The 26528-nt window shown below is 56.2% G+C and overlaps 1 protein-coding gene across 6 annotated transcripts; it reads right to left on the reverse strand.

Moving 5' to 3' along the window:
* Nucleotides 1-356: 356 nt before the first annotated feature.
* On the reverse strand, nt 357-25949 carry CDK18 (cyclin dependent kinase 18). Of its 6 annotated transcripts, none has more exons than XM_067033301.1 (16): nt 25652-25949; nt 9455-9605; nt 9115-9254; nt 8421-8546; nt 7533-7589; nt 6593-6707; nt 6311-6405; nt 6022-6084; nt 5424-5547; nt 5186-5306; nt 4130-4227; nt 3800-3905; nt 3628-3670; nt 2885-2975; nt 2481-2558; nt 357-1796 (listed from the first exon to the last, which is right to left on the reverse strand). In XM_067033301.1, the coding sequence occupies exons 2-16, from the start codon at nt 9576-9578 to the stop codon at nt 1762-1764; spliced, it is 1416 nt and encodes a 471-aa protein (XP_066889402.1). In that variant the 5' UTR covers nt 9579-9605; nt 25652-25949; the 3' UTR covers nt 357-1761. The 6 variants fall into 6 exon arrangements, 4 of the variants coding, with proteins under 4 accessions (XP_066889402.1, XP_066889399.1, XP_066889401.1 ...); XM_067033298.1 differs by having other exon boundaries at nt 5397-5547; nt 25652-25724; XM_067033300.1 differs by lacking the exon at nt 25652-25949 and adding an exon at nt 15964-16024 and having other exon boundaries at nt 5397-5547.
* Nucleotides 25950-26528: the final 579 nt, after the last annotated feature.

Genomic DNA, 26528 nt, shown 5'->3' on the forward strand with positions numbered 1-26528 from the left:
CCAGACCCTTCCCCAGGACTCCTGGCTGGCCCCACCCCTCAGGCACCGACTTGGGCCACGGCTGGGACCCCGAGCACAGAGTCCCAGGCCTCCTCTGCTCCCACCCCAGGTCGCCCAGAGCTGACTTCCAGCTCTGAACGCAGCAGCATCCGGAATACAGCAGGGAGGGTGCAGGGCACCATGCCCATAGCCCAGGGTGGGTTCAGGGACACACACAAACCAAACTCTCTCTCCACTTCATGTACACATACAAGCAAGCCCCGCCTGCACTCAGGAGGCCCGGAGAGGGCCTCCCGTCCTCCATCTTTGGCATCAATCTGCCCAAATCAGCTTTTCAGCATGAGACTGCTCACTCCTTTCTGTACAACATGAATTAAATATATTATCTGTCTTTGCGCTGAGTCACAGGACATTCACAGTACAGTGGGGGAGGCGTGAAGGGACTTGTGGGGAAGCCAAGACCCTCCAGGACTGCTCCTTAGGCTGAGGGGGGTGCGCAGGGGACCTGGCCTCCCCATCCAAGATTCAGCCAAGTGTTGAGGAGACTTTGGGAATAGAATAGGTGTGCTCCATAGGGGTGGGGGTGGGGCCTTCTCACAGGGCCACGGCCCTAACACTCCCAGTCCCTTGGGGCTCGGGGCTCGGGATCAAAGTCTATCCCATGCTGTGCCACCTTCCTGTACCTCAGACTGCGGTGCTGAGCCTCTCTCTCGTGACCGCCGTCTGGGGAGGCCAGAGGCATGGGGAGGCCGGTGCCCAGATAGGGTGGACAAGGACAGAGCCACGGGGGCTGGGAAGCAGGGGACGAGGGAGGCTGTGCCAGCCCCAGGGAGCTGGCACCAGTGTCAGGGTGACCCTGCATATCTGGGTACCGTCCTTGGGACCCTGGCCCAGGGCTGGCTTACCAGTGCTCAGGAATGATAAGCAGGAGCCACTCTCGGGAAAGGGGGGACAAGTAGGAGCTTGGGCCGGAGCTCCAAGGGCAATGCGTGCCCTACCACCTGCCAATTTAAGGCTATCCCATTCAGACCGGGGAGACGGGCGGGCCCGGCTGAGCTGGCAGGAGTGCAGCTGGCGGGACCAGGCCACCACTGGACTCGACTGGGTGTCCAGCAGCACACGGGGCCTCTGGCGAGGAGTGGGGAATGGGAACAGGTGGGGGATGATGAGACGACGGGGTGGGGCTATGACTCCCTCAGGTGGGGGTGGGCTTTGGCACACACGTTGGCACCCAGGATTCCAGGGTCCCAGACAAGGTGCCATGTTGCTTCCTGCTCTCGGGGGGGGGGGGGGAGGGGAAAGACGTGTGAGCTCCAAGGGGCCTGAAAGGGACTCGACCAAACTGGTGAGGCAGGCAGGGACCCTGGGGGGAGGCATGCTGGTGCCCATGTTCAAGGCATAGCGCTCTGTCCAGCCTCTAGATTCTTCTGTCCATATGGGTTTCATGCTGGTGTCTGAGCACTTTAGGGCGGGAACGTGTCTGAGATTGCTCCCTGTCCCCTCACCTCCTCCCAGGGAAGCAGCTCATGCCCAGCCCCAGGGAAGGTGATGGAGGGCTTGGTGTCCAGGCCAAGGCCACTGGGGAGGCATGTGGGAAGAAGGGAGAGGAAACAGCCGTGGCCAGCAGGGCTGCCGAGAGGTCTTCTGGACCGGCCGTTAGCCCTCACTCCTCAGTCCTCCGAGGCCACACAGGCCCCATCCTGCCGCAATTGTGCTCAGTGTGACCTCTCGTCCCTTGCGCCACAGCAGGGTGGGCATAGCTCAGAAGATGCTCTGCCGCCGGCTCTTCCCTCGCCCTAGAGAATGGAAGGAAAGATGTGGGACTGCAGGGAGAAGGCTGGGCCGAAGGTCACCTGAGATCAGGAGGGACGGGCGTCCTCCAGAGCTACTCTGATAGAGCCAGCAAGAGCATGTGCTTGGGAGCTGGTCAGCCCTGGGTTCAAATCCCATCTCTGTTACTTACTAGCGATGTGAAATTGCACCTTAGCCTCCCAGACCCTCAGTCTCATTGCCTGTGAAATGCGGAGCATTAATTAATAGTACCAATTTCAAGGAGTATTTTAGGATTAAATGAGATACTGCATGGAAAGCACTTATCATGTCTGAGGCCATCATCAGCTAGTCTAGAAACAAAGTACAGTTCTCCCAGGATGGAGGCCAGAGAGCTCAGAATTTGCAGAAAGAATGAACCAGGAAAAGCGTGCATCTTCATCAGGGCTACTGTCAGATGCAGCGTTCTGTCTAGGGTGGGGGTTGAGGAGGGAAACGCAGGAGGAGGAAGCCTGGCAAGGAGATAGGGAAACCAGTCCCTTCCCTGCTCCCCACGGACCCCCGGAAGACAGGCCAATGTCAGGGAGGCCACGCTGATTCCCACGGCAGGAGGGGCTGCTGGGCCCTATCTCTGTTCCTCAAGAGGGTGGAGCTGCCTGCCCTGGCCTCCTCTAATAAGAGGAGGAGGTGGGGGAGGCACGGGCCCCTACCTGGCTGCTGAAAGGCCAGGCCCCGGTAGCCTGGGTCCTTCTGGAGCTGGATCTCCTTCAGGGAGAAGATGGAAGCAGCTGGGGTGAGAGAAGGAAAAGGCCGGGAGAGAGCTGAGTGGAGCTGGCCCTGCTCCTGGAGCCTGAGGCCCCCACACCCACTGAGCACCCCCTTAGTTAGGACTGGCCCAGGAGCACCTAACTGGGCCTTTCAGGCAGCACCTTGGGTCCATAGGGTTTCCTCCCCTTGTTGCAAATGAAAACCCAAGGAGGGGCAGCCAGGCTGCTCAGCTAGACCCAGGGCCTCTGGCCTCTTCGTTCCAGCTCCTCCACTCACACCAGCTACTCCCTTTCTCTGGTTCTGGAGTGGCCCTGCCCCCTTTCCCCAACCTCCCCTACACACTCACTGTCTTCAAGCTGGTGCACACGCTCCCCCAGAGACCGGAAGTAGGGGTGCCTCAGGGCCGCCTCTGCTGACACACGACTCTTGGATTCGTACTGAAAAGCAGAGGGTGGGGGACTGCAGGGACCCCTCTGGGCAATGCTATTCCCATGCTAAGTTATATGACCAAGAAGGGAAGGGCCAGAGTCTAACCTGAGAAGCCCCTGGGGTCAGCTGCCCGCTCAAGCCAAGGCAGTCTCAGAACTCAGGGTCTCAGGTCTCCAGCCACCAGGAGAAAACCAGAAGTGGGGCTTTCAGAGAATGACCTCCTCTTGGGATGGAAATACAGATGCTGAGGCATCTAAGATCATAGCTTTAATAGTAATATTAACATGTAACGCTAACAACTACCCTTCATCGTGTGCTTATTCAAGACAGGCACCATTCTAAGTGTATTACATAACCTCAATTTATCCTCAAGACCATCTTACAAAATGTGAATGATTCATTCGACTTTGCAGTTGAGCAAACTGAGGCCCAGAAAAGCTCTGTAACTTGCCCACAGCTACACAGCTAGGGTCTGAATTGGGCTCTGAGTTGGGAGTGCACCCACTCTGAAGTCTGTGGAAGCCAGCACTCCCCTCGGGCCTGGTGGGGGGAGGGTACGTGGGGCATGCCAGCACGCAGGTGGGGCGGCGGGCTGGGCTGGGATCCTGGGGCTTCAGCTCTCCGACTGCCCGGCCCTGGTCGGCTTGGGAGCACACTCACCAGAAGGAGGCCGGTCAGGAGGTTGATGCCATCAGTGTCCAACCTGCAGGAGGAAGGAGCTGGCACAGGTCTGGTATGTGGGGGTGGGGTGGGACGGGGGGAGCTCACAGCCACCTCCGGGAGGGACAGCCAGGCCCACAGGCAGAGAGGAGGAGTGGGGAAGAGGGGCTACCTGGGAGCATGACTGATGAGCGGCTGGGGCAGGTATCGGGGGAAGTTGTAGGCTCGGAACTCGGACAGGGCCATCACACCAGGCCACGTCTCTTCCGTGGGGGTTCCTGGGGAGATGAGAAGGGGTGGGGAGGGGTGAGAGGCCAGGCCCGAGGGCGACTTGGAGGGGTGCAAGGTAGGAGGTGGGGTCGTAGAACGACTGAGCCCACCGGGGGCCCCGCCCTGTAGAGATCCGGTGGGAGCTGCTCTTCCCAGTCCGGATATGCGCCCGGGCTGGACAGCGTTCCGGCGCCCCCTAGTGGTGAGAGGGAGGGAGCGGCAGGACACTGACCGAGGAGTCGGAAGATGAGGTGCAGCTCCTCCTTGACCGTGGAGCCGGGGAAGAGGGGCCTCCCTGTGGCCATCTCGTAATGGATGCAGCCCACGCCCCTGCAGGGAGCAATGGGCAGGGGCGGCGTTAGGCTGGACCTCCTGGCACCCGCGCTTCCTAGCGCTGCTCCACCACGATGCCCTGCCACGGTGACTCAAATGGGTCATGGCACTGGGGTGGGTGGCCCAGGGCTGCAGAGGCTCCTAGCACAGCACAGCCACCCACTACAGCCTCCCTCTGGGGGCTCCGCAGGGCTCTAGGCCGCTTTGATCTCTCCCCTTTCACTCTGTAGGATGTGGGTCTGCATAGCCAGCACCCATGAGGCAGCTTTTCAAGCAGTGTTGTCTCAAACTTTCCATCATGTGCCCCTCTGGAAGACAGAAGTCCACAAATCCACTCTCCAAGGAAACCCCTGGTGTAGGGCACAGCAGCCATTCATCAGAAAACTGTGTTTTACCTTTAAAGTTCGGCCATCTTTTCCTTCTACACTGAATCATATGTGCGTTAATTTTAAGAAAAAAAGTATCCCTTCTAAATTTTTCAGTCATATTTACTGTGGGGGCCCTCCTGTACCCTCTGGTAACCCCCTATGTACCCTGGGCGAATATTTCAGAAGCACAGCCTAGAAGAGTCTATTCAGAGCCAGGGAAACACCAATGTAGCTCTGACTTAATTCTTTTTTATTTTTTTAATGCATCTTTTATTTTTTTTCCCCTAAACTTGCTTCTCTTTATTTTATTTTTTGGCCATGCAATGTAGCATGTGGGGTCTTAGTTTGCCGACCAGGGATCGAACCCGCATCCCCTGCATCGGAAGCACAGAGTCTTAACCACTGGACCACCAGGGAAGCCCTCAATTCTTTAACATCCAGTTCAGCAGGATGCCACATGGCTTGTATTCAAAAGAGGTTAGACAGTCCTTCACAGAGGCCCTTGGGGCAGCAAAAGCAAGTTGCAAGTGTGGAAGCCCCTGCCCCATGCCCCCAACCCCGCGCCCAGTCCCACAGCGCTTGCTTACCACATATCGATGGGGGTGGAGTACTCCGTGGACCCCAGCAGCACGTCGGGGGGCCTGTACCACAGGGTCACCACCTCATTGGAGTAGGTCTTCGTGGGCACTGACTTGGCCCGGGCCAGTCCTAGGGACAGACCCGTCACTGAACCGCCCCCCCCCACCCGCCGGCACTGACAGTGCCCACATCCTGAGGAGACTGTGTCAGATTCCCCACCCCAGCCCTGTGGGCTCTGGCCCTCACCGAAGTCGGCCAGCTTCAGCTCCCCTCTCTCGTTGATGAGCAGGTTCTGGGGTTTCAGGTCCCGGTGCAGGATCTTGCGGCGGTGGCAGTAGGCGAGGCCCCGGAGCAGCTGGAACATGAAAATCTGGGGGAGGGAAAAGAAAGGAAGCAGTGCAAGGTAGGAGCACGTCCCATGGAGGGGAGGGGGCAAGGGAGGAACCCTGCGCCTCTTCCCTGTGGCTGGGACGGGGATGGGGACAAGACTGGGTGGAGGTGAGGTACTTGGAGAGCTACCTGCTTCTCTTGCCCGCGTGGAAGCCACATCCTGGGCCCCATCCACCCCAGGGAATCCCATCCAGAGGGCAGGGCACCAGGTGTGCTGAGGAGGCAGGAGTGTGGGGGAAGAGAGAGTACCCCAGCCAGGGAGCTGAGAGGCACCACACTGGGCCGGGAAGCCTGCCTGTGCGGGGACGTACGTACACAGAAGAGGTCATTCATCCCTCTGAATTTCCCCAGAAGCCTCTCTTCATCCTGGCAGGTACTCATGTTCCCATTTGTCAGAGAGGGAACCTCACGCTCAGCGTTAGAGCGGGCAGGTCCATGACACGGAGGCTCTTACCTTGACGTTGTGCATGCTCATGAGGTTTCCACAGTGGTCCAGATACTGCTTCAGGTCACTGTCCTGGAACACAGGGCCTGGCTCAGCCCTCACCCTGACCTGACGCCTGGCCAGGAGCCCTTCCCTGGACAGGGCCCAAGTCGAGGAGTGGGACAGGTCCCTGGCTCTGAGCTGCCCCTAAGCCTGGGCCCTTGGGCCATTCCTGCATGGGAGCATCTGAGAACCTGATTCCAGAACAAGGCCTAGGCCACCCCCACCCTCTCCCCCCGCAACCCCTACCCCAACTCACCAGGTACTCAAACACCAGGGTGAGGGAGCGCTCCGTGTGGATGAGGTCATGCAGGGTCACAATATTGGCATGTTTCAGGTTCCTCAGTAAAGACACTATGGGGAGACAGGCCTGCCTGGGTCCCTTAGGCCCCATATGCCCCTCATACCCTCTCCTCCTGGGATCAGCCTCAGGATCCCCCATTCCAGCAATGACTCTAGGCCCCCAGGCTGCCACCAGGGCTCAGGCCAGGAACCCCTCCTCCCAGGAGCCCCAAGACTACAGGACCCTAGGATGCTGTACCCTCTCGGATGGCAGTGCAGGGTGCGCCTTCTTCATGTTCCAGCCGGATCTCCTTCAGGGCCACGAGGTTCTCTGTCAGTTTGCTGCGCCCTTTGAAGACTGTGGCATAGGTTCCCTGGGAACAAGAAACCCAGCAGCCCAGCCACATTCAGGCCCCGCTCTCCTCTGTCCAACGTCCTCCTCTTTGTGCCTCTGCTTGGGCCGTGACTTTGGCAGGACCGCCCTTCCCTACCTCCCCTTCACTGAAATTCTGTTTCTTCCAAAGTCCACTTCTCTGTGAAGCTGCCCCTAACTCCTTCCTGGTCAGAAGGAACCGTCTTTCCTGTAAGCCCCCAGCACACAAGGTGTCCCTCTATTATAACACCAGTTTTGTTCTTCCTTATGTTCTGTTGCTGTTTATGTGTAGGTCTCCTCTGGGTTCCTGGAAGGAAAGGGCCACATCCTCCTCCTCGCTGTAAACCACTGCCCACCCCCAGCCTGGAACACAAAGCCCAGCACAGTGTTTATGGAAACAGCTGATAATTACACAGCACAAAAGCTTATAGTGACCTACTCAGTCCTCCCATCACCCTGTGAGGTAGAACAATTAGGACCTCCATTTGACAGAGGAAGAAACCAAGGCACAGAGGGAGGTCACATAGCTCACACCAGGCCACAGAGCTGGTAAACAGAGGAGTTGGGATTTGATCCCAGACAAGAAATGTTTTCAGGAAAACAGACTGGATTCTGCCCCAGAGCCCATCAGCCACTCCAACTTCAAGCCCTCCTCCAGGACCTGGGCCCACCTTAACCACCTGCCAAAGGCTAGGCCAGACTGCATGGCAAGATCTGTGGGACAGGGGTAGTGAGACCACAGACTGGGGAAGGCTGGGGAAGGCCCTGTTCCTCCTCCTCGCCATCCCGCCTGGCCGCCTGGAGAAAACCCAGCCCAGCCTCTTACCTCCCCCAGTTTGTCCAGTTTCACGTATGTTTCGAGTTTCCCAAAGCCGATATCTGACTGAGAGGGAGAGACATAGGTTCCTGTGAGCTTGAAGGCCCCAGCAGTCCCACATGAGTACACCTCCTCACCCCCAGCCTCCAGGTGGAAAGAGAATGAGACCCCCAGGTGGTCTGAGGCTAGCAAGGTGAGGGCAGCCCCCAATCCTCCCTCTCCACTTCTCTCTGTCCCTGTGATAAAGGAGGGAGGCCTTGGAAGTGCGAGTTTCTTTCTCCCGTGGCAGTAGTGGGTGCAGAGCCCAGGGTTGCAGACCTGGGATTGCCACAGGCCTTTATCACCTGTCTGTCTCCATCCTGCTCAGAAGCCCCTCAAGGGTAGGGACTGTGCCTTTTTCTCCACTGTACCTTGGGGGTCCAGTTCAGAACCCACCTCGCTACAGCCTCTCTCATCAGCGCACTTGCTGCAGCTCAGTAGTACCCAACCCTTAACAATACGGATTCCTGGGCTCCACCACCCAGAGTTTGATTCTGTAGGTATCTGGACTGGGGACCAGAATCCGTGTTTTGTAAGATACTCCCAGGGAAATCTTATAGGCAGCCAAGACTTGGAAACACGGGCCAGCTGGTTTATTGACCTCACCCCGGTGAAGACTCTGGAACCCAGAGGGGGCTTGGAGCTCAGCTCCAGCACTGGTGGGACTCAACTAGGGAATGGAGGTTGACCAAGAGGACCAGCTATGGGAATCCTCTAGGCCAGCAGGTGGCGCCAGAGGCCCAGAAACCTCCCTGGAAACTGCTGCAGGCCTCAGCTGGGACAGACAAAATCAGGACTAATGTCTTGCAGGGGAGAGGGTGTTCCACCCAGGCGACCTCTGACCCTCTTGGGACTCACCAGGGAGGCACGGCGGGACATTCGTGTGAGCGGTTTGGGCAGGTCTGGGCTCTCCAGCTGCAGCTTCTGGAGGAATTCCTGGGGCAGACGGATGTCCATGGGCAGAGAGAGCCTCTTACTGATGTCCTGCAGTGGCCAGGATGAGACAGGGGCGCCAGTGTTTGCTCCAGGGTAGCTAGGGCTGTGGGACCCTCGCCTCTGGCCCTGGGCCTGGCTTTCCCTGTGAACAACCCCAGCAGGACTGAACCATGGGCTGTGAGGCTTCAAAGATGTGCTGAGACATACATGGAACATCCAGGGGTTGTTGCTGTGTGATCTCAGGAGGTCCCTTCCCCTCTCTGGACCTCAGAGTCACCATCTGTAGAATGAGATTCCTGCAGACACTGCGATTCTGTAAGCATATTTTTCATACACTTGGGCACATGTATATGGGTCATAAGACCAATAGTCAAATTGTCTCGCCCTTGCTATGTACCAGGAATGTTCTGAGCACGTGGCATATATTCTCATTTAATCTTCTCGATGACCATTTTAACACAGGAGACTGTGGTACACAGAGGTTGCGTAGCCTGCTCAAGGTCACAGAGCTAATCAATGGCAGAGCCTGGATTTGAACCCATGAAGTCTGGCTCCAAGGCAACCACCTTCCTGGGCATACATTTGTGGATGTGTCATAGAGCCTGGAGCCCCTCACCTCCATGGAGAAGCGGCGCTGGTTCTGCCGCCGGTACTGCATGCCAGGGGACAGCTGCCCGGGGTCCTCCCCTCTGTCTTGGGGGGAGAAGGTGCTGGACTCTGGCTGGGGGTCTCTGCCCAGAGGATGGAGCTGCAGGCCTGAGAGGGAGAGGCATCAGCCACCCTCCCTGCCTCTGCCCCGGCATGGGGGTGGGGAGGAGACTTAACTCTGCCCTTCCCCGATCAAGGCCAACCCCAAGGCCAGCCATGCTGTGTGTCACCGTGTGTCAGGGAGGGTGGGGAGGGGCGGGGGGGATGCCGGGTGGGGAGGGGCAGGGGAAGGGCCCCAGACCCCTCACCCTCACTGCGCCGGCTGTGAAGCTGGTTGAACTGCTCTGTGAACTCGGCCAAGGACTCCTCGATGGTCTCGGTGCGGGGCACTGACAGGGAGAAGCGGCGCTTAAAGTTCTTCATTTTGTTCATGATCAGCAGGCAGCAGGCCGCAGGGTCCTGGGACAGAAGTGAGAAGAGCGGGTGAGAACGCAGCAATGGGTCTGGTCGATACCAAATGTGAATTCTCGGTCTTTCCATCAAGTTCTGTCGCCCCGCACTCAGGGGCCAGGGCTGCATCTTCCTAACCCTCTTCCTCCCTGGGAATCTCATCCCCCCAGGATTCCCTGTCCCTGGGGAGATATTCACAGGGAATATTAAGAAGCACAGCAAAGTACTGCTCTTAATAGCAGCTTGATGTGCCAATAGGATCCTGAAGGGCTCCCCAGGGCCAGATGGTAATTTTTAGCTGCTGGAGGTCTAGAGAGTTCTGGAAGGAGGCCAGGGGTGGCAGGGAAGACACCAGAACCGGGTGGCCCTAGGGCCAGCAGCTCTTTACCAACTTGCATGGAAGAGGCTGGATATGTCAACAGCCAGTAAGCCTTACTGATGGATGCCCATAAGCTGAACGTAGCTTAGCCTACACCCTTGTAACACAGTCTGGTCCAAACCCCATTTTATCCTAATATTGACACCTGGGAGTCCCTCTCTGGCTTGTCCTGGGTCCGCAGCAGACAGGAAAAGAGAGGAAAGGGACAAGGGAGAGGATGTGTGCATCTGAGCCGGCCCAGCCCCATGCCTCCTGCTGAAATATGGGAGGTCAGGAGCAGTTGAATGTCTCAGGGGAAGGACAGAAATTTACTGGAAACAGACAGGGCCCCACCGGGGAGGGGAGACTGAGCACTGCTGGCCCCTTCCGCACCAGAACCCCAGCAGGCAGGGTGTCTACTGCAGAGAACATGATGAAGGAGAGGGGTGGGCTGCTCTGCTCACCCCAGGGCCCCTTCCCCAGCGAGAAGAGGTTCCCTCCCTGTGGTTCCTCAGCCCTCTCGCCCCCCGAGTAAGGGGACACCCGCTGGCCTCCCAATGAGACTTGTGCAACTGCTTCTTCCCATAGACCCTTCCTTCTCTGTTCTGCCCTACAAACTCAGAGTGGGGCTGTCACGCCTTCCCTTCCCTTTCCCCCCTTCCCCTCCCCTCCCCTCCATGGCTTCATAAGCTCCCAGTGTGGCCACCCCCTCATTTCTACTCTGCCTCCTTCTCCCTCAGCTACAGTGGGGCTGGGACCAAGAGGCCTCACAAGGGCCCCCACCCACGCCTGCCATGAAGCCATCAGGGCTAGCCCTGTGATGGGAGGGGGCCACCCTGCACCCTCTCCCAGCTTTTACCCATGCCCCAAGCACAGCCCATTTCCAGAGGATGCTCTCAGCACTGTCACTGGCCAGTAACCAGTTGCCAAGGCAACCAGGCCCCTCCAGAATCCTGGTTTAAGGGATTATGGGTCAGTAGCATGTTTACTTTGCTTAAGTGTCACATCCTTCTGTACTCAGCCAGCCTGGAAAGGGTCCTTTCCCTGGCTGCCCCCAAATGCAGCTAAGTTGTGGCCCTCCAGCGCCCCTGAGCCCAGAGACTGGGTATGACCAGGCACTCCTTCCTCAGGCTGGCACCTCTCAGAGTACAGGCGTTGGGTCTGCACTGCCAGTCGAGCCTATCTCTGTCAGTGGGCCGTGAAGTCTCACTCAGTTCGGCTCAACAAATGAAGTGCCAAGCATTACACTAGGCACTGGGGTTAGTGGTGAGTAAAGTCTGGTCCCTCTTCTCAAGGAACTTGGGGGCTGCGAGGCCTCCTTTGATGAGAAGGTAGCTGAAAGCTCTTCTTCTTCCAGCTTCCTTGCAAAGCCCACCAGCCTGGAACTTTCTTAGTTCTCCATCTCCAAGCTCATTCCTGCCAGCCAACCTCAGCCACTCCTCCTGGCTCTGTGCGGTGTCTGGGCCTGTTGTCTGCAGGATTCTCATGGACAGGAAGCTCCCAGAGGCTGCCACCCACCTCACTCTTGTGTGCAGCCAGCCAGGGATGGGGGGGGGGCATAAGGGGGGACTCATGATGGTGGCAGCGTGTAGGATCCAATGACAAGAGGACCTCGACATGCCCTGCCTGTTGACTCATATTTCCCACACGACAGGAGAGTGGAGATGTCCCCATTGTACAGATCAACTGTTTACAAGTTGGCTGAACATGAGCGTCAGCAGGGAGTACTGGGAAGCATTCAGATTCCTGGGCTTCGTCCTCAGATTCTGGAACTGAGGCTCTGAGGATGGTGCCTGGGAAAATGCATTTTTAAAAATCATCCCCCATCCCACAATTTGCATGAGGTGGCCCAAAACAAACAAACAAATGAAAAAAAAAAAAAAACACCCATGCCCAATGATCTGAACACTAGCGCCATCTGCTGGGAAGCAGATTACCAGAAGATGGTAATCTGCCCAGGTTTCCAGATTGCACTCATGTGCTGAGATGAGGAATCCTCAAAGCTGCGGAGGCACAGGAAGGTGGAGGAATGCTGAGTGGAGCAGGAGACCCACCAGAAGGGGAGGAAATGTCTGCCCTGCAAAAACTGATGCCCCAAGCTCAGTCATGGTCATCCTAGGGGGTGGGGCGACTGGGCACTTGGCTCCTTGAGGTCTGGGCTCTGCCAAGAGGGGCCAGTCATGCCCTCTTCTAAAAACAGGCCTCCCCGTAAAGCCATCCTATAGTCTGAGATTTATGGGATGGCACATTAGGTTTCTGGCTCAGGAATCCACCAGTAGCTGCCATATATCTCACACCCTTGTAGGGGAGGGAGAGGGGAGCTCATCAAAAGCCTTCTGGGAGGGAGGCCCCCAATCTCTACAAGACAAAGGAGAAGCAGCCTGAACTGCACCTGCCTGCCTTGTTAGCAGCAAGGAGACACCAGTGGGACCAGGAAGCATGTGGACGGCGAAACTGGGGAGGGCTCACTTGAGCAGGAATGGGGGACCAAGCAATGTGGACGATGGGAACCAGCTGCTCTGCACCCGGCCGGAGAAGAGACCGAGAGGAAGTGGCTGTCACTGTAGCAGGAGCGATGGCGGTCAGATGTACGGATGGACTTCCTGATGGTGGCAGGGGAGCAGGCGGCAGGGGTGGTGACCACGCAGAGAGTGGACGCTGCCCTCGGACGGGGACAATTGGGGCCTTGAACCCGGCAGGGTCTGGGTGTGACAGGGCAGGCTGGGCAGTGAATGGTCTGTTGTTCCCTACCTCTGGACACAAGATGCCTCTGTGACTTCTTTCTTGGGAGAGTCAGTTCCTCAGATTTGAGGGTCGGGGGGAAGGGCGACAGGAAAAAGGCCTGTTACCTTCGTGCCGCCTGCCCCTCACCCCCATCTGGGGACAGAAGGGCTCAGTGTGACCCAGCCTGAAGCCAGCCCAGGGCTGGGCACAGTGTGGCCTTTGTCCCCAGGGCCAGGGAGCCATCTGGGGCTGTCCCCGTGCAACTGGTGCCAGGGGAAGAGGGAGATGGGCGTCCAAGGACGCTGGCCTGGCTGGGTGGGGTGGGGGGATGCTGAAGGAGAAGTCCCCCTCAGGAGCTGCAGGGGTGGGCAGGCAGACCCCCAACCAGGCCTTCCCTCCTGCCCAGGTGAGTCCATAACGTTCTCGGCCTACCTCCCATCACGTCCTGCACACACACCAGCCAGCCCAGCACTTCCAGCTGGTGGCAGAGAAGCAGGTAGCACAGGAGGAAGGAGGAGCCAGGCCGAGAGGAAACTGACACTTGCCCAGAGGCCACCGTGTGCCCCACGAGAAAGGGCTAGACTCCTGGAGTGTTAGCAGGAGCGGGCACTCATAGAGCCACCATTCTAATCCTCCCTGGCTCGCCTGTGGAGGACAGCACAGTTCCCAGAGGGGAACTGACTTGCTCAAAATCATGCAGCAATTTCCTGGCTGTTGCCAAGTACACAGACTCAGTGACCACATTTCTCTTTTCTTCTCCTAACTGTTACTCCCCCACCCTGCCCCTCCCTGCGGCCTAGGCTGTAAGTGCGGTTTTCTACCTTCCAGGTCTCCTCCACCGCCACCCTGAATTAAAGTCAGACAACCCCAGCTTCCAATCCCGTGCTACCACTAGCAGGCTGATGACGGCGATTCAGTGACACCATCGCTCGTGGCTTTGGCTCTAGTCTTTCATTCAACAATTATTTATTGAACATCTACTATGTGTCAGGCACTGTTGTTGACCCTGAGAATCCACTTGTGAACAAAACAGACATTAATCCTGCCCTCATTAATCCTGACACTCTAACGGGGGTGGGGAGAGGCAACAAAGAAAATAAGTAAATAAAATATACGGCATGTTAGATGGTGACAAGCACAACAGAGAAAAATAAAACAGGGAAGAGGGATGGGGTGTGAGAGGTGGGATGTTGCAGTTTTAAATAGGGTGGTCAGGAAGTCTGCCCTGAGAAGGTGACATCTTCTGGGAAAAATTCTGAGTAGGCACTGGGGAGGGAGCTAGTCATACAGAATCTGGGGCAAGCAGGTCAGCAAGGGAACAGTAGGTGCAAAGGTCCTGAGGCAGAAGTGAGTTTGGTACGGTCTGGGAACAGCAGTGTGGCTGGAGAAGAGAGAGCTGATCGTGTTGGGGCCCCTCGGGATTTGGGAGGGTTTGCGGGGATGAGTGATTTGATCCATAGGCTCCCTCTGGCTGCAGCAGGGAGCTCGGTCAGGAGGTGATGGCTGGGGGAAGCACAGAGCAGTGGAGGTGGGGAGAAGTGGCTGGATTCTGGGTATATTTGGAAAGTGGAGCCAGAGGGATTTGCGGACAGATGGTATATATGGGGTGTGAGAAAGGAGTCAAGCAGGACTCTGAAGGGTTTGGCCTGAGCAACCGGAAGGATGGGAGGCCATAGAGGGGATGAGGGATGCTGGACTGGAGGTCGGGGTGGGGGTATCGGCATGTGTTTCATGTCCAGTGGATGTCTGAGTGGGGATGCTGAGTGAGCTGACACAAGGAAGACACCCAGAAAATGTTAGCTCTCTTTTCTCCTTTTCTTTTCCTCTCAACTTCCTGCACAGATGTAAAAATGTACCAGAAAAGAGGCCCATATAAAGCTCATCAAACGCATCCCTCACAGACGTTCTTATAGCCCATAAGGCACTTTGAAGCCTTGGGACGGAAGAGGGCCAGGGAACAGGGAACATGGTTGGCAATCGGCAGGCCTGAGCCACCAGATGGAGAGGGAAAGGCCAGGCAGTAGGGGGTCCCCCCAATTATTGACGCAACTCAGTAGGGCCACGCCGGGCAGGGGACCTGGGCCTCCTAGCTGACTGCTCTTATCCACGGGGCAGGCCAGGCCGGCCCACGGGCCCATCATGCAGGTAGTACAGAGGTGGCCTGCTACTCCCCAGCCCCTGGACAACCTCTGCCAGGCCCCAGAACTAACACCTGCCTCTAGGCTGGGACATGTGGGCGACTCAGACCGGGAGACCATGGAGGCAGAAAAGGAGATTGACAGAGCATCCGGGGAAGCTGGGCCACAGCCTCCCTCTCGCAGAAGTTTGGCTGCAGACTGGTGCAGAGGGCGGAGGTCAGCTTCGCTTCCTAACCTCCAGGGAGCCAGGCTCTGAGATTCCTCAGAGAACCCTTATGAGAAGCCCCTTTGCCTTCCTCCTGAATAAAGTCCCATTCACAGTAAAGCCTGCCTGCAACCCAAGGTCCTTCAAGACCGGTCCCCCCGTTCCTCTCAGGCTCTGCTCTCCCCACTCCCCAGCACAGCATGCAGTTCAGGTCCTGGGTCTTCAGAAGCTTCCCAGACCCCCTAGGACCGCAGGGTGCCCATCTGATGGCCACACTCCATGAAAGTACATCATCCACGGGATCACAGGGAGGACTTTCCTCGTGCCTCCCTCACCAGGGGTGCTTTGATTCCTGTGTCTAGTGCTGGTCACATATAGCAGGCCTGGCTGTTTCACAGCACATGGAGCACCTACTGCATTCCAGGCACATGTTAGATACTTTTCCAAGTCCCTCTTTTTGCTTTGTTTTCTTTTCTTTTAGCACTCAGTCTCTGTGAGTTCAGGGACAGGGGAGGAAGGAAGTAACTTCCAACTGCCCACTTTCTGAAGCCCAGAGGGTCTGACCCTTGGTCCCAAAGGCTGACCACCAGCTAGGATCCTTATGACATTCTCTGCTGCCCATTTCCTGCCCCCACCTCGGCCACTCAGCCACTCTGGGCCTTTGGGCAGGTTTCAAAACAACTAGAGGCCACAGCTGACCAAGTCTGCAGACGTCATGAACTGAGACTTCAGAGACACTCTCTCCTTCCAGTAGAACTGTGCCTGCAAGGAGCCAGCAGATACCATCTCTTCCTTCATCCTCTAACTGACTCTGCCTCGAACAGCTTGAGGCTTTAGTTTCCCTAGTTTGCGACAAACTTCAGGAGAAGCCAGTCACTGCATGACTGTCTGGAGTTGAGAGGCAAAGGCAGAGGCAGAGGCCCTGGAGCCCTCATCACTCACCTCATTCCGTGAGCTCCGGCCCGGATGAGAGAGGCTGTCAGCCTGGGGCCTTCTGAGTGGCCAGAATCAAGGGGACAGATAGGCCTGTGGTCACTCTGCCAGCGAACAGATGCTCCGGACACAGGGATGGAGCTCAGAGAAGATTCTCACAGCCCCTGTTGGAATGCAGGAAGCAGGCGGGAAAGGCCTTCCAGGAGCAAGCAGGACTAACCTGCAAGAAGCCGGTCAGGAGGCGAAGCGTCTGGGGCTCAGGATGGCCCCTGCCCTGGACAAATGCACCACTAGCCTCCACGGCATCCTACCTGATGCAAAAGTCCCGCAGTGAGGGCCAGGTGCTGCCCAGCCCTGCTCTCCAAAATCCTCTGCAGTTTGAAGTCATGGAAGAAGTCCCAGCTCTCCCACCTACTAGCACTATGACCTGGGAAGACATCCATGCCTCAGTTTCCTCTTCTGCTAAATGGGAATAACGCCTAACCTCCTATCCAATTGCCACTGGCTGCGAGACCTAAATTTCTCAGTTGCTTTCTGATGATGTCACTTCCCTATTTTAAATCCTTCAATATTAACACCATCCTCAGGAAAAAGTCCAAACTCCAGTGGCCAGAAGACTAGGCCTGCTGTGTTTTGACCCCTGTCTCCTCCTTGTCTCAGCTCTCACCCCTTCCTGGGGGGTCCAGCTTTATGAAATGTACTTGGCGTTCTCACGGTAAACCACATTCACGGTCCACATGAACCTTCACTTGGCCTGGGATGCCCTTCCTCATTTTTCCCTACGTAAAACCGCTGCCAAACTCAACTCAAGTGTTGCTTCCCCTGGGAAGCCGCACGTGGCCACCCCTCCTCCCTCACGGTAAAATGAGATGCTTCCAGAGCAGCCTGTGCACATTCCTAACTAGACGGTGATGTCTTCATGGCAAGAGCATGGTCTCAGGCAGCTCTGCTTCCCCAGCGCCTCACGGTGGAAAGAACCTACCAGGTGCTCAGCCAGTGTTTGTGGAATGAATGAACACACGGCTGAATTAGACCATAGCCAGTGCACCATAATGACTCGTTCAAGCCTCTTTCCTCCATAGACATTTAAACATTAGGGCCATTGAAGACAAAAGACCTTTTGGCACCTTGAACCCCCAGAACACTCTGCCTGTCTGTGTGCAGACCCTTCCACTCTCAGGCAGGCCAGGGATCTGTTTCTACGTGTATCTTCTCCTTGTCAGGCCAGCCCCACTCTTAGCAGGTGGAACTTGAGCCCACGGGGATGGCCTGGCCCTGCCCTCTTTCTGGGCACACTAGAGCAAGCCCGGGGTCCATCAACCAGCCCTGGACTCCCTGGGACATCTTTCCTCCTCGGTTGTCCTGGCTCTCAGTGGGAACTGGAACCCAGGGACCTGTGGGCCAGGGACAAGGGGAAAGCCAGCAAAGTGTTCCCATCTTCAAGGCTCAAGTCAGGCATGACCTCTTCCTGGACACCTTCTACGATGCCCCTTATGTCCTCTCTAGCCTGAAACCCTGCTGGCCCAGCCAGGTGGGGGCCCCTCATCTGTGCTCCCACGACATTCTGGATGTCCCCAAGTGGCACCTTTGGCTCCCTGTACTATAACTGCTTGCTTGTCTGTTTCCCTAGTTTGCCTGCGGGCTTGTTAAGGGCAAAAACTGGGTCTGACTCATCATTACATCCCCATGTGCCTGACATGGGGCCTGGTACCAAGCAAACCCTCAAATGATCAGTGAGCAAATCTATGAAAGCTGAAAATTCCTGGTTCTGGGAGCTGTTTGGAGGTAAGAGGGCTGCCAGGCGACGGTCAGTTGCCCACTGGACTCCAAGCCTCGTCTGTAACCTAGCCCTCCTTCTCCAGCCAACCCTTCCCCATGGCAGAGGGGGCAGCTTCCTGCCCAGCAGCAACTCCCCCAGTAAAGAGAGGTACCAACTGAACATGCACCAAGCTGGGGCCCCCAGGGCTTGTGGAGAGGGGCTTGGCAAGCTTTGGGGCCCTCCTCATGGGCTCCCATCCCCTAGGGGCAGATTTCCAGGGCCTCACAGGTCAGGTGCACTACCCAGGCTCAGACCTTGGCCTCAGCCCCTACAGATGACCCCTCCTGACCCCCCCCCCCGCCCCATTGGTGTGAGTCCCACATCAGCCCTGCTGATACTCTGTTCTTTTTGGCTTCCTGAGGCTCAAGGAATGAAGCCACGTATATCATCTCCTGGTATTTTCTTTTTAGCCTTTTCTGGAGACCCAGCTAAGGCTGGCCTGTAATCTCTGCGGAGGCCCTGGATTTCTAAGTGATAAGATGGGACAAGGTGCCCTTCTGTCAGCTCTGGTCCTGGCCGTGCATAACATCCCAGACCAGAGGCTGGAGCAAGGACCCAGCACAGGCAAGATCTCTGTCTCCCATGTCTGCTTCCAGACCAGGCCTGCCTCACCTCCCAGACAGAGAAGACCCTTTTCCACTCCTCTCAGCAGTATCCATTAAAGACCCTCAAGGAAGGTCCCTCACCTACTACCCAGTGTTTTTAAAATTCCAGAGTCTGGAACCTCTTCTTAGGTCTTTCTTCCTAAATCCCAATGGAAATAGCTCACAACTGTTTCCTCTCTGTTTGCTTAAGGACAAATGCTGATTCTCACCATCCTCTATACAATCAATAGGAGGAGAAATAAAGAGTATCCAGGTCACCTCTCCTTCAGCCTTCCCTTGTCCAGATTGAAGAACCTGTCATGGGATCTTTGTTAACATCTCTGGTTTTCTCACCATGCCCAACTTCAGCAACAGAACGGCAGGGGCCTTCAAGCTCTGGCATCCCGGGAGACTGCTCAATCTCATGAGCAGGGAGGGCAGGAGGGGAGGGTTTCCCAGCACATCCAGGCCACTTTTCTATTTATACTCCACTCCCAGGCCTCCACCGCCACCAGTATGGCCCAACAACGCCAGGCCCACATTCTGAAGGACCCTGGCTAACATTCTCCATCCTTTAGGGCAAGCTGGCTTCCTCACACTCAGCATGGCCTCCCTCTCACCAGGCTGGGCCCACCTCGGCCTGGACCACCTCCCTGCTCCTCTCTCTGTCTCCAAGGCCCCCTCTGGGATGCCTCTGAACATCCTGCAGTTGTTCACCTGTTCTTTAAACGTCCCATCAGCGGCACCCACCACCCAGAGCTCAGGGGTGGCGCTGGTTTCTCCTAGACCCTCTCTCACTTCACAAGTACCCACTCAGAACCAGGCAGGGTCCCAGGCTCTTGGCTTGTCTTCCCCTCCCCCAGTCTTCTGGTTCTCCTGCTTCTTTCTCCCTCCCTTGTCTGGTGGACTTACTTCCTCTACCTGTCCCTGAGTATCCGCGTTCCAGAGAGTTCCCTCTTTGGCCCTTTGTTCCTCCTCATCTACGCTCATCCTGGTGACCTCATGCTCTCCTGTGGTGGAAACCACCACCCATGTGCCGATGACTCCCAGATCCACAGCTCTGGCCCCACCAAGCCCCTGAGCCTCACACACACAGGCCCAACTGCCTGCTGGGCATTTCGGTCTAGATCTTCCCCTAGGGTCTGAGATCCTAGAATTACCCCACTGGGCCTAGGACAGTCCCCGAGACAGCAAATAGTTTGAGATGTGTATTTAAATGAACAGGGCATTTGTGTACAACTTGTAAAAGCTGTATGTGTGCTAGATATACATGTGTCATACATGTACACTATATAAATATATGTAAATACACTGTATATAATCCAGAAGGATATATATATATGTGTGTGTGTGTGTATATATACCCCCCCACACACACATATATATATTCCAGAAGGATCTAAGTTAAAATGCTAACAGGGCTTCCCTGGTGGCGCAGTGGTTAAGAATCCGCCTGCCGATGCAGGGGACACGGGTTCGTGCCCTGGTCCGGGAAGATCCCACATGCCGCGGAGCAAGTAAGCCCGTGAGCCATGGCCGCTAGGCCTGCGCGTCCGGAGCCTGTGCTCCGCAACGGGAGAGGCCACAGCAGTGAGAGGCCCGCATACCGCAAAAAAAAAATAAAATAAAATAAAAAATAAAAAAAAATAAAATGCTAACAGTAGTTATATAACAGGGTGGCAGAATTATGGGTGATTTTAATACCTTCTTTTTGCTTATTTGCATCTTCTAATATTTCCATAATGAACATTCACTGCTAATGTTAAAAGAAGAAGTAATGCTTCTTTGTAAATGAAAAAAAGTATTTTTAGGTAGATTCCAGAACTATTTAGTGCAAACCTTGGGAGAACTATGGTTTCCTTGAGCAGGGTCGGCAAACTTTTCTGTAAAAGGCCAGACTGTCAGTATTTTAGGCTTTGTGGCCATATGGTCTCTGCCATTATACAGCTCTATCTCTATAAAGGACCCACAGACAAGATGTAAATGAATGTGTGGCTGTGTTCCAGTAAACCTTCACTGTGGACATGAAAATTCCCATTTAATGTAATTTTCAAGTGTCACAAAATATTACTTTCAACTTTTGAATTTTTCCCAACTACTTAAATCTATAAAAATCATTCTTAGCTCACGGGTCAGAGTGATATAGGCTGGATTTGGCCAAGAGCCATGGTTCGCCAAGCCTTGCCCTTGGGCACCAGTGCCTGGATGGCGTTTGAATCCGGCACCCACTCCTTTGTGAAGTACTTATTTTCCTCTTATCTGACAAGGAGGAGGTCTTTCAGGCCTTTCTCGTCCACGGAAGCTGTGGCAAGGACCAGCTGCCCTGACCTCAGCTGGGGGAAGGCCCTGTGCCGCAGAGCTTGGGGAATCAGAGGCAGCTTCCCTCCTGGGGTCTCCGAGCACAGCTCACCTTGCCAGCAGGATTGGTAAAAGCTGGAACCACAAACCAGCCGTCCTGGATGAAGCTCTAGAAATCCCCTGGTCTGTGTCCTTGTTGTTTTTCGGGTGAAGAACGGAAGACTCGGAAAGGGGAGCGAGCTGCCCAAGGCCACTGGGTTGATGGGGCAGAGCCGAGACCAGAACTGAGGGCTTGTGACTTTGAGTTCCATGCCCTTTCTGCTCCCCCGGGGTTGAAAGGAACGGCAAGGACCTGGCTGGAGACGGCATTCCCCCGCAATGGCCACCATTATCAGGGAGATCAGCAGCCCACTGGAGGGCCGCCTTGCACAGGGAAGGAGCCAGGCAGGTCTGGCGTCAGCCCAGAATGTGGCACCCAGCCCAGCTGTGGCAAGGGGTGCTGCCAGCTGAGCTCTGTGCCAGGAACAGGGAGGGGCTCAGGGCCCCCTTTCCTGGCCTCAGCCTATGCCCTGCTGGCAGAGGGGGTCTAGAGACCCAGCACCGCTGATGTCACGAGTGTGATGCCCTCCAGTGCAGGACCTACCACCTACCTGCTTCCAAGCACTGGCTCCTGCCAGGATGTGGGGAAGGACAGCCACGTCCCCTCCTGGGCCTGGTCACCCAGGAAGAATCTCCTTTGCTGGGTGGCTAGGCTCAGAGGAGAGAAGGAGCCCCAGTTCCTGAGGGGATCCCCAAAGGCAGGAAAGGGGAGGCTCCTTTAGGGAAGCAAGGTGTGAGGACAAAAATCATTCTAGAGCTTTGCCAGAGCTTCCCACGATAATGATAAAATGGAGAGGGTGCTCAGGGTAAGGGAGGGTAGAAATGCTTTAAGAACAGAGTTTCCTGCCCAACTGGGGGCCTGAGCCCTGGTTTCTACAGGGATCAAGGAGAGGCCAGGGTCCTGAGAACTGCCAAATGTGACCACTAACTCCATCTGTCACCACCCTCGATAATGACACCAGGCAGGGCAAAATTCAAGGAATATTGTGGACATTATCTCATTGGAATTCTCACAGCCACATGAGGTAATACTATTACTCTCTCCATTTTCTAAATGAGGAAACTGAAACTTGGGCGAGCAAGTTCCTTCACCGAAGGCAACCACTTACTGAGTGACAGCAGCAGCATTTGCACTGACCCTGGAGTCCATACTCTGCTCCCACCCACAGTGAGCAGGAGACACACACTCCACACACAAAAATGATGAACACACCAGCTTGCCAATGTCGGGCCATGCTGTCTACACTGACCCCTCTATTTCCAGGGAAGACTTTATTTAATGTTGGTTAGGGTGGGGTGGGAGCACAGGGTGAAACCATTATCCAGAGTTCCAAGAAAGAGGGTCTCACCACTGTCCCTTCAAAAGTTCAGGCCAATGTCTCCAAGACCAGGGTGTCCTGTCTCACCAGGGTCATTCATGTTGTCAGGAAGCCTCAAGACCCTTTTCAGTTCAAAGGCAATTCTCACACCCACCTCCTCATTGCTCCTCCTCTGCAGACAGAACCGTGGAGATTTCAAGAGCAGATGCTCTCTCCTTCAGACAGGAGGTCTGGCTGAGAGGTGCCTACAGCTTTCCCTCTTCCTGATCTGCTGCTGCGCCACCGGCCAGCTCCTGCCAGGCCCAGCCACTGGCTCTGTCATGATCCTGGGTCCCAGACCCTCTGCCTGAGCTGCCAGGAGTCCAGCCTCAGAGCTGGGATCGTGTGTGCGCACACATGCGTTGTGGGGACCAGGACAAGACCTTGGTTTGCTCCCACCCCCTGGAGATGGGAAAATGCCTACTCAGCAGCTAATGCCAGGAGGGCGAAGGGTCCAGGGTGGACGGGGGAAGAGAACTGTGACTCACACCCAACAGGGTGAAGCTAATCAGGTGAGTCTGGATCCAGGCCAGCCACTCCCTCCTGGACAACAGAGCAGAACAGGGACTGCAATTAATTAAGTACTTGGGGGAGGGTCTTCTTACCCCAGGGAAAGAAGGCCCTGCCAGAGGCCGTCAGAGGAGGGAGCTGTTGGGTTTCCAGGTCCCAGTGTCTACCTCAACTCATCCTAGAAATTGGGATAAAGGGAAAGGTACAGTCCCACGGCACAGACTACTTGTCCCCTCCTGGCAGGTTCTCATCCAATTGGTATCCCACCCCACCCGCCATTCTCTTACAGAGAGCCCTCCTCCCCAACCTGGAGGAACAGGAAAGATACTCTCTAAGGGCCCGGCCTGATGGGATTAGGAAAGCCTGTCTCCGTCTCTACTGAAAGCCAGGCACAGTGCGATAACTAGGAATTCCCTTCCAAATAACAAATACAGCTACCGGTTATTTAGCATTTGCTGTGTGCCAATGCATTACTTCATTTAAATCATGCAACAACCCTCCTTATTATGATCCCCATTTCACAGATGAGGAAACTGAGGTTGTGAGAAGTTCAAGAGTTTGCTGGGGAGAGAGAAGTCACACAGCTGGTATCGATACTTGCAGGAGCTGATCTGGCCCTCTCCTTTAGGCCTCAAACTCAAGAAAGGAAAGAAATCCGCGGAGGGATGGATGGAGATGCTGGACAAAAGTCCAAAACAGGGTGACCCCAGAAAGTAGAGGCACAGCTGGAGTAGGAGCTGGGAGAAGCCAAGCGAGGCTCTGCCCTATAGCATGGGGCTTGTTTGCCTGGGCACAGGAAGGCCAACTTGGCAGAGGACAGTCTAGGTCTGTTGAGAAAACAAATGCAGCCATAAAGGCAGCTTCATCTCCTCAAGGCCCGATGGGGAGGCTTCCAAGGCAGGCAGCTCGATCAGTCCCATGAGATCTTAGACCAAAAACCTACTTGTTCCTCAGACCAGGTACCCTCTCTCCTGCGATCCATGGAGAAGCTTGGTTCTGCCTGGCACAGGATAAGGGGGAGCCTCCTTACTCACAGCACCAGCCCCATCCTTCCTTCTCCAAGGACTGCTATAGAACTTGACAACTCCAGAGTAGGCTGGCATCTCCCTTGATAGGGCAGGAACTAAGAGCCAGGGGGCTTGAGGTCAGATGAAGTGGGCTGGATGCCACCTTTGTGGATTTTGGGAAGGCTGGTATCTCAGTCTTTGTTTCCTCACCATAAAATGAAGATAGTAATACCTACTTCATAAGGCTGTGTGACACACTACTTGGCACCCAATCAATAATAAACTCCCAGTCAAAAATAAAATAAAAAAATGGTAGCCACTGAGGCATTCAGAAATCGGATGCAACTTACTGAAGTCTACTCTGGCTCTGGAAACCCCAGTAAGTTTGGGAAGAATGAAGGCTCCTGGTGGGGCGTGGGCGGCCAGCAGGGAGAGTCCCAGTGGGCAATGAGGTTGCAGGGCTGGGGGGAGGTCAGCCTCACAGGCTCATCAGCTGCACACGAGGTTGACTGCACAGGAGGTTGCAGGGTAACCCAAGACAGTAGCTCTGCTGTGGCAAGGTGACCCTCTCTTTAGAACACCTTCAAGATGCAGACCCAAACCCAGGAGCCAGTGTTGCCTGGGGCCATCTTCGCCTTCCCCCAACCCTAAGCAAGGTGGTCCCAGCCCCCTGCCCAAGGCAGAGGAAAGGTAGGGGATCTCTGAGGACATGTCTGTCAGCCAGACATTCCAGGCATCCTCGTCCTCGAGGATTCTACTCCCTCAGGCCAGTGTCCGGGAATGTGCTGTGTGCCCATGCCCAGTGGAAAATGCCACACGAACACGCCGATTCTCACAGGGCGCTGACACAGGAGGGGCAGGCTGGTGGTGTCAGTGTGTCACAGGGCCCAGGACACAGTTGGGGAACTGCTGAGGGCTGGGCTGGGGGTGGGACTGAGGTTCTGGGAAGCTGATCCCCACTCCTCACAGCCCCAACTCTCCCACCCTTGCTGTCGAGAAGGGGTTCAGAGAGAATCAGAAAGAGGTCACTGGTGCCTAGCAGGGCGTTGACCCCAAGCACAGAAGATCAGTTACTGTCTCAACAACCCGACTCCCACCACAAGGCCTGCAGACAGCTCCAGAAGCCCCCACCCCTAAGAGGGAGAGAACAGAGGCCTCTAGCCAGAGCGGACCTCAGATTTCTGATTCCTGATCATCTCCCCAGAGAGAGAAGATTCCTCAAGCCACATCTCCCAACAGGCCACCCACCCTTTCCCACCGCTGCGTTAACCCTTTGCCCGCTGCTGTTGGGTGGGGAGGTGGCAGTGCCCCTTCGGGCTCCTGGGTGGGCAGGGAGAGAAGAGGCACAGTAACCCCCAGAGGCCCCCACTCAGCACCTCCCAACACCCCTCAGCGCTGGAACCTGCTGGGCTTCACGTGTCCTGTCCTTCCACCTTCACCCCAGGGCCCTGGCCTCCCACCCAGCCCCAGCCTGCCTCTCTGGAAAGTTCACCGGAGCCCAGAAAGCCCTTCAAGGCGGGATGTGGTCCCACACTGGCGGATTCTCCCGTTACCGGAGACTCCTGACGCTTGCCCTTCCCAGAAGGAAGGGAACTGAGAAAGCGCCTGATTCCCCATGGGGTGGAAAACTTTGCTTCCTAGGAGCCCGGGGGCCAAAGTGAATACCGGTGGAGACTCCCGAGAGTGAGGGGGTGGGGGTGGGGGGGTGGAGGATCTGAGAAGGCAAAACAGTCCTTCCTCCTAAGCACCTGGAACCTGGGACTGGCCTTTTCAGGGAATCGCCCACCCCCCAATACTGTTGTCCACTCGCCTCTTGATCTCGGACCTCTCCATGTCGCTCCGGTATTTCCCTCCAACCTCTCACCCCAGGGCAAAAGCAGAACGGCGCCTTTAAGAGCCGCTCCGCTTACCTTTGCTCGGTTCACCCGGCGCCACTGTGCCCCCTCCTCCGACCTCCCCTTCCTCCCCCGGCGCGCTGCCCGCCCAGCCGGCCGGACACGGCGCGCCGCCCGCGGGACTCACCGCGCGTGTCCTGGGGTCCGCGGCGCGCCGGCTCCAGCCCGCGACGGCCGGGGTGCGGCGGGTCTGGGCGCCGTGCCCCGCGCCCTCGTGGGGTCCCTGCCCAGGCTCGGGGCGGCTTCCCCAGCTCCGGAAAGGTGAGCGGCTCCCCAGAGAAGCTGCAACCTGAGCTAGAAGAGGAGGAGGAGGAGGGAGAAGGGGAGGGGAAGGGAAGGGGTGGAGGAAGGTGGGGAAGAGGAGGGAGGGGGAGGAGGAAGAGGAAGGGAAGAGCCCGGCCCCCGCCAGAGTTTTTCACACGTACAAGTTGACTCCTCCCCCGTCCCTCCCGCCCTGCCCACAGCCGCTGCCAATCCCCAGGGCTCCCTCCGCCCGGGTGCCCACCCCTTTCTCCCACTCTGGGAACCCGGGTCCAAGTGCCTCTTCCGGTTTCGTTCCTAGGCCTGGCTTCTACCAGCCCTCTGGGACTGGCCCTGAGAGCCTTCCCTAGGGGATATGAGGCCCTCCGGACTCACCCAGGACTGGGGTCAGGGCACAGGGTGTAGCCCTTCCAACCTTCTGAGTCTGAACCTGGATCCCGGCACCTGGCACCCCAGGAGCTAATGTGCACGGCCAGGTCCTGTTGGTCATTTTCGCCCTTAGAGATCTTGACAACAGTATTCCTGGCAGGGCTGTCCCTCTGTCCTGTCCCGTGGAACTTGTCACTTACCTTTAGGAAAGTAAAGGTAATCATCACCCCCACTTCCTACCCTGATGAATAATGCAGTTTGTCCTTTTGGAATTAAACCCCGAAGGCCAACTGAGAATCATCCAAGAAGGCTTACAGAATAGCTAGTTCTAGTCCAGCTTTCATTTTAGAGAAGGAGAAACTGAGACCCAAAAA

The sequence above is a fragment of the Kogia breviceps genome, chromosome 1 (assembly GCF_026419965.1).
Source record: "Kogia breviceps isolate mKogBre1 chromosome 1, mKogBre1 haplotype 1, whole genome shotgun sequence".
In the NCBI taxonomy this organism is placed as follows: Eukaryota; Metazoa; Chordata; class Mammalia; order Artiodactyla; family Physeteridae; genus Kogia; species Kogia breviceps.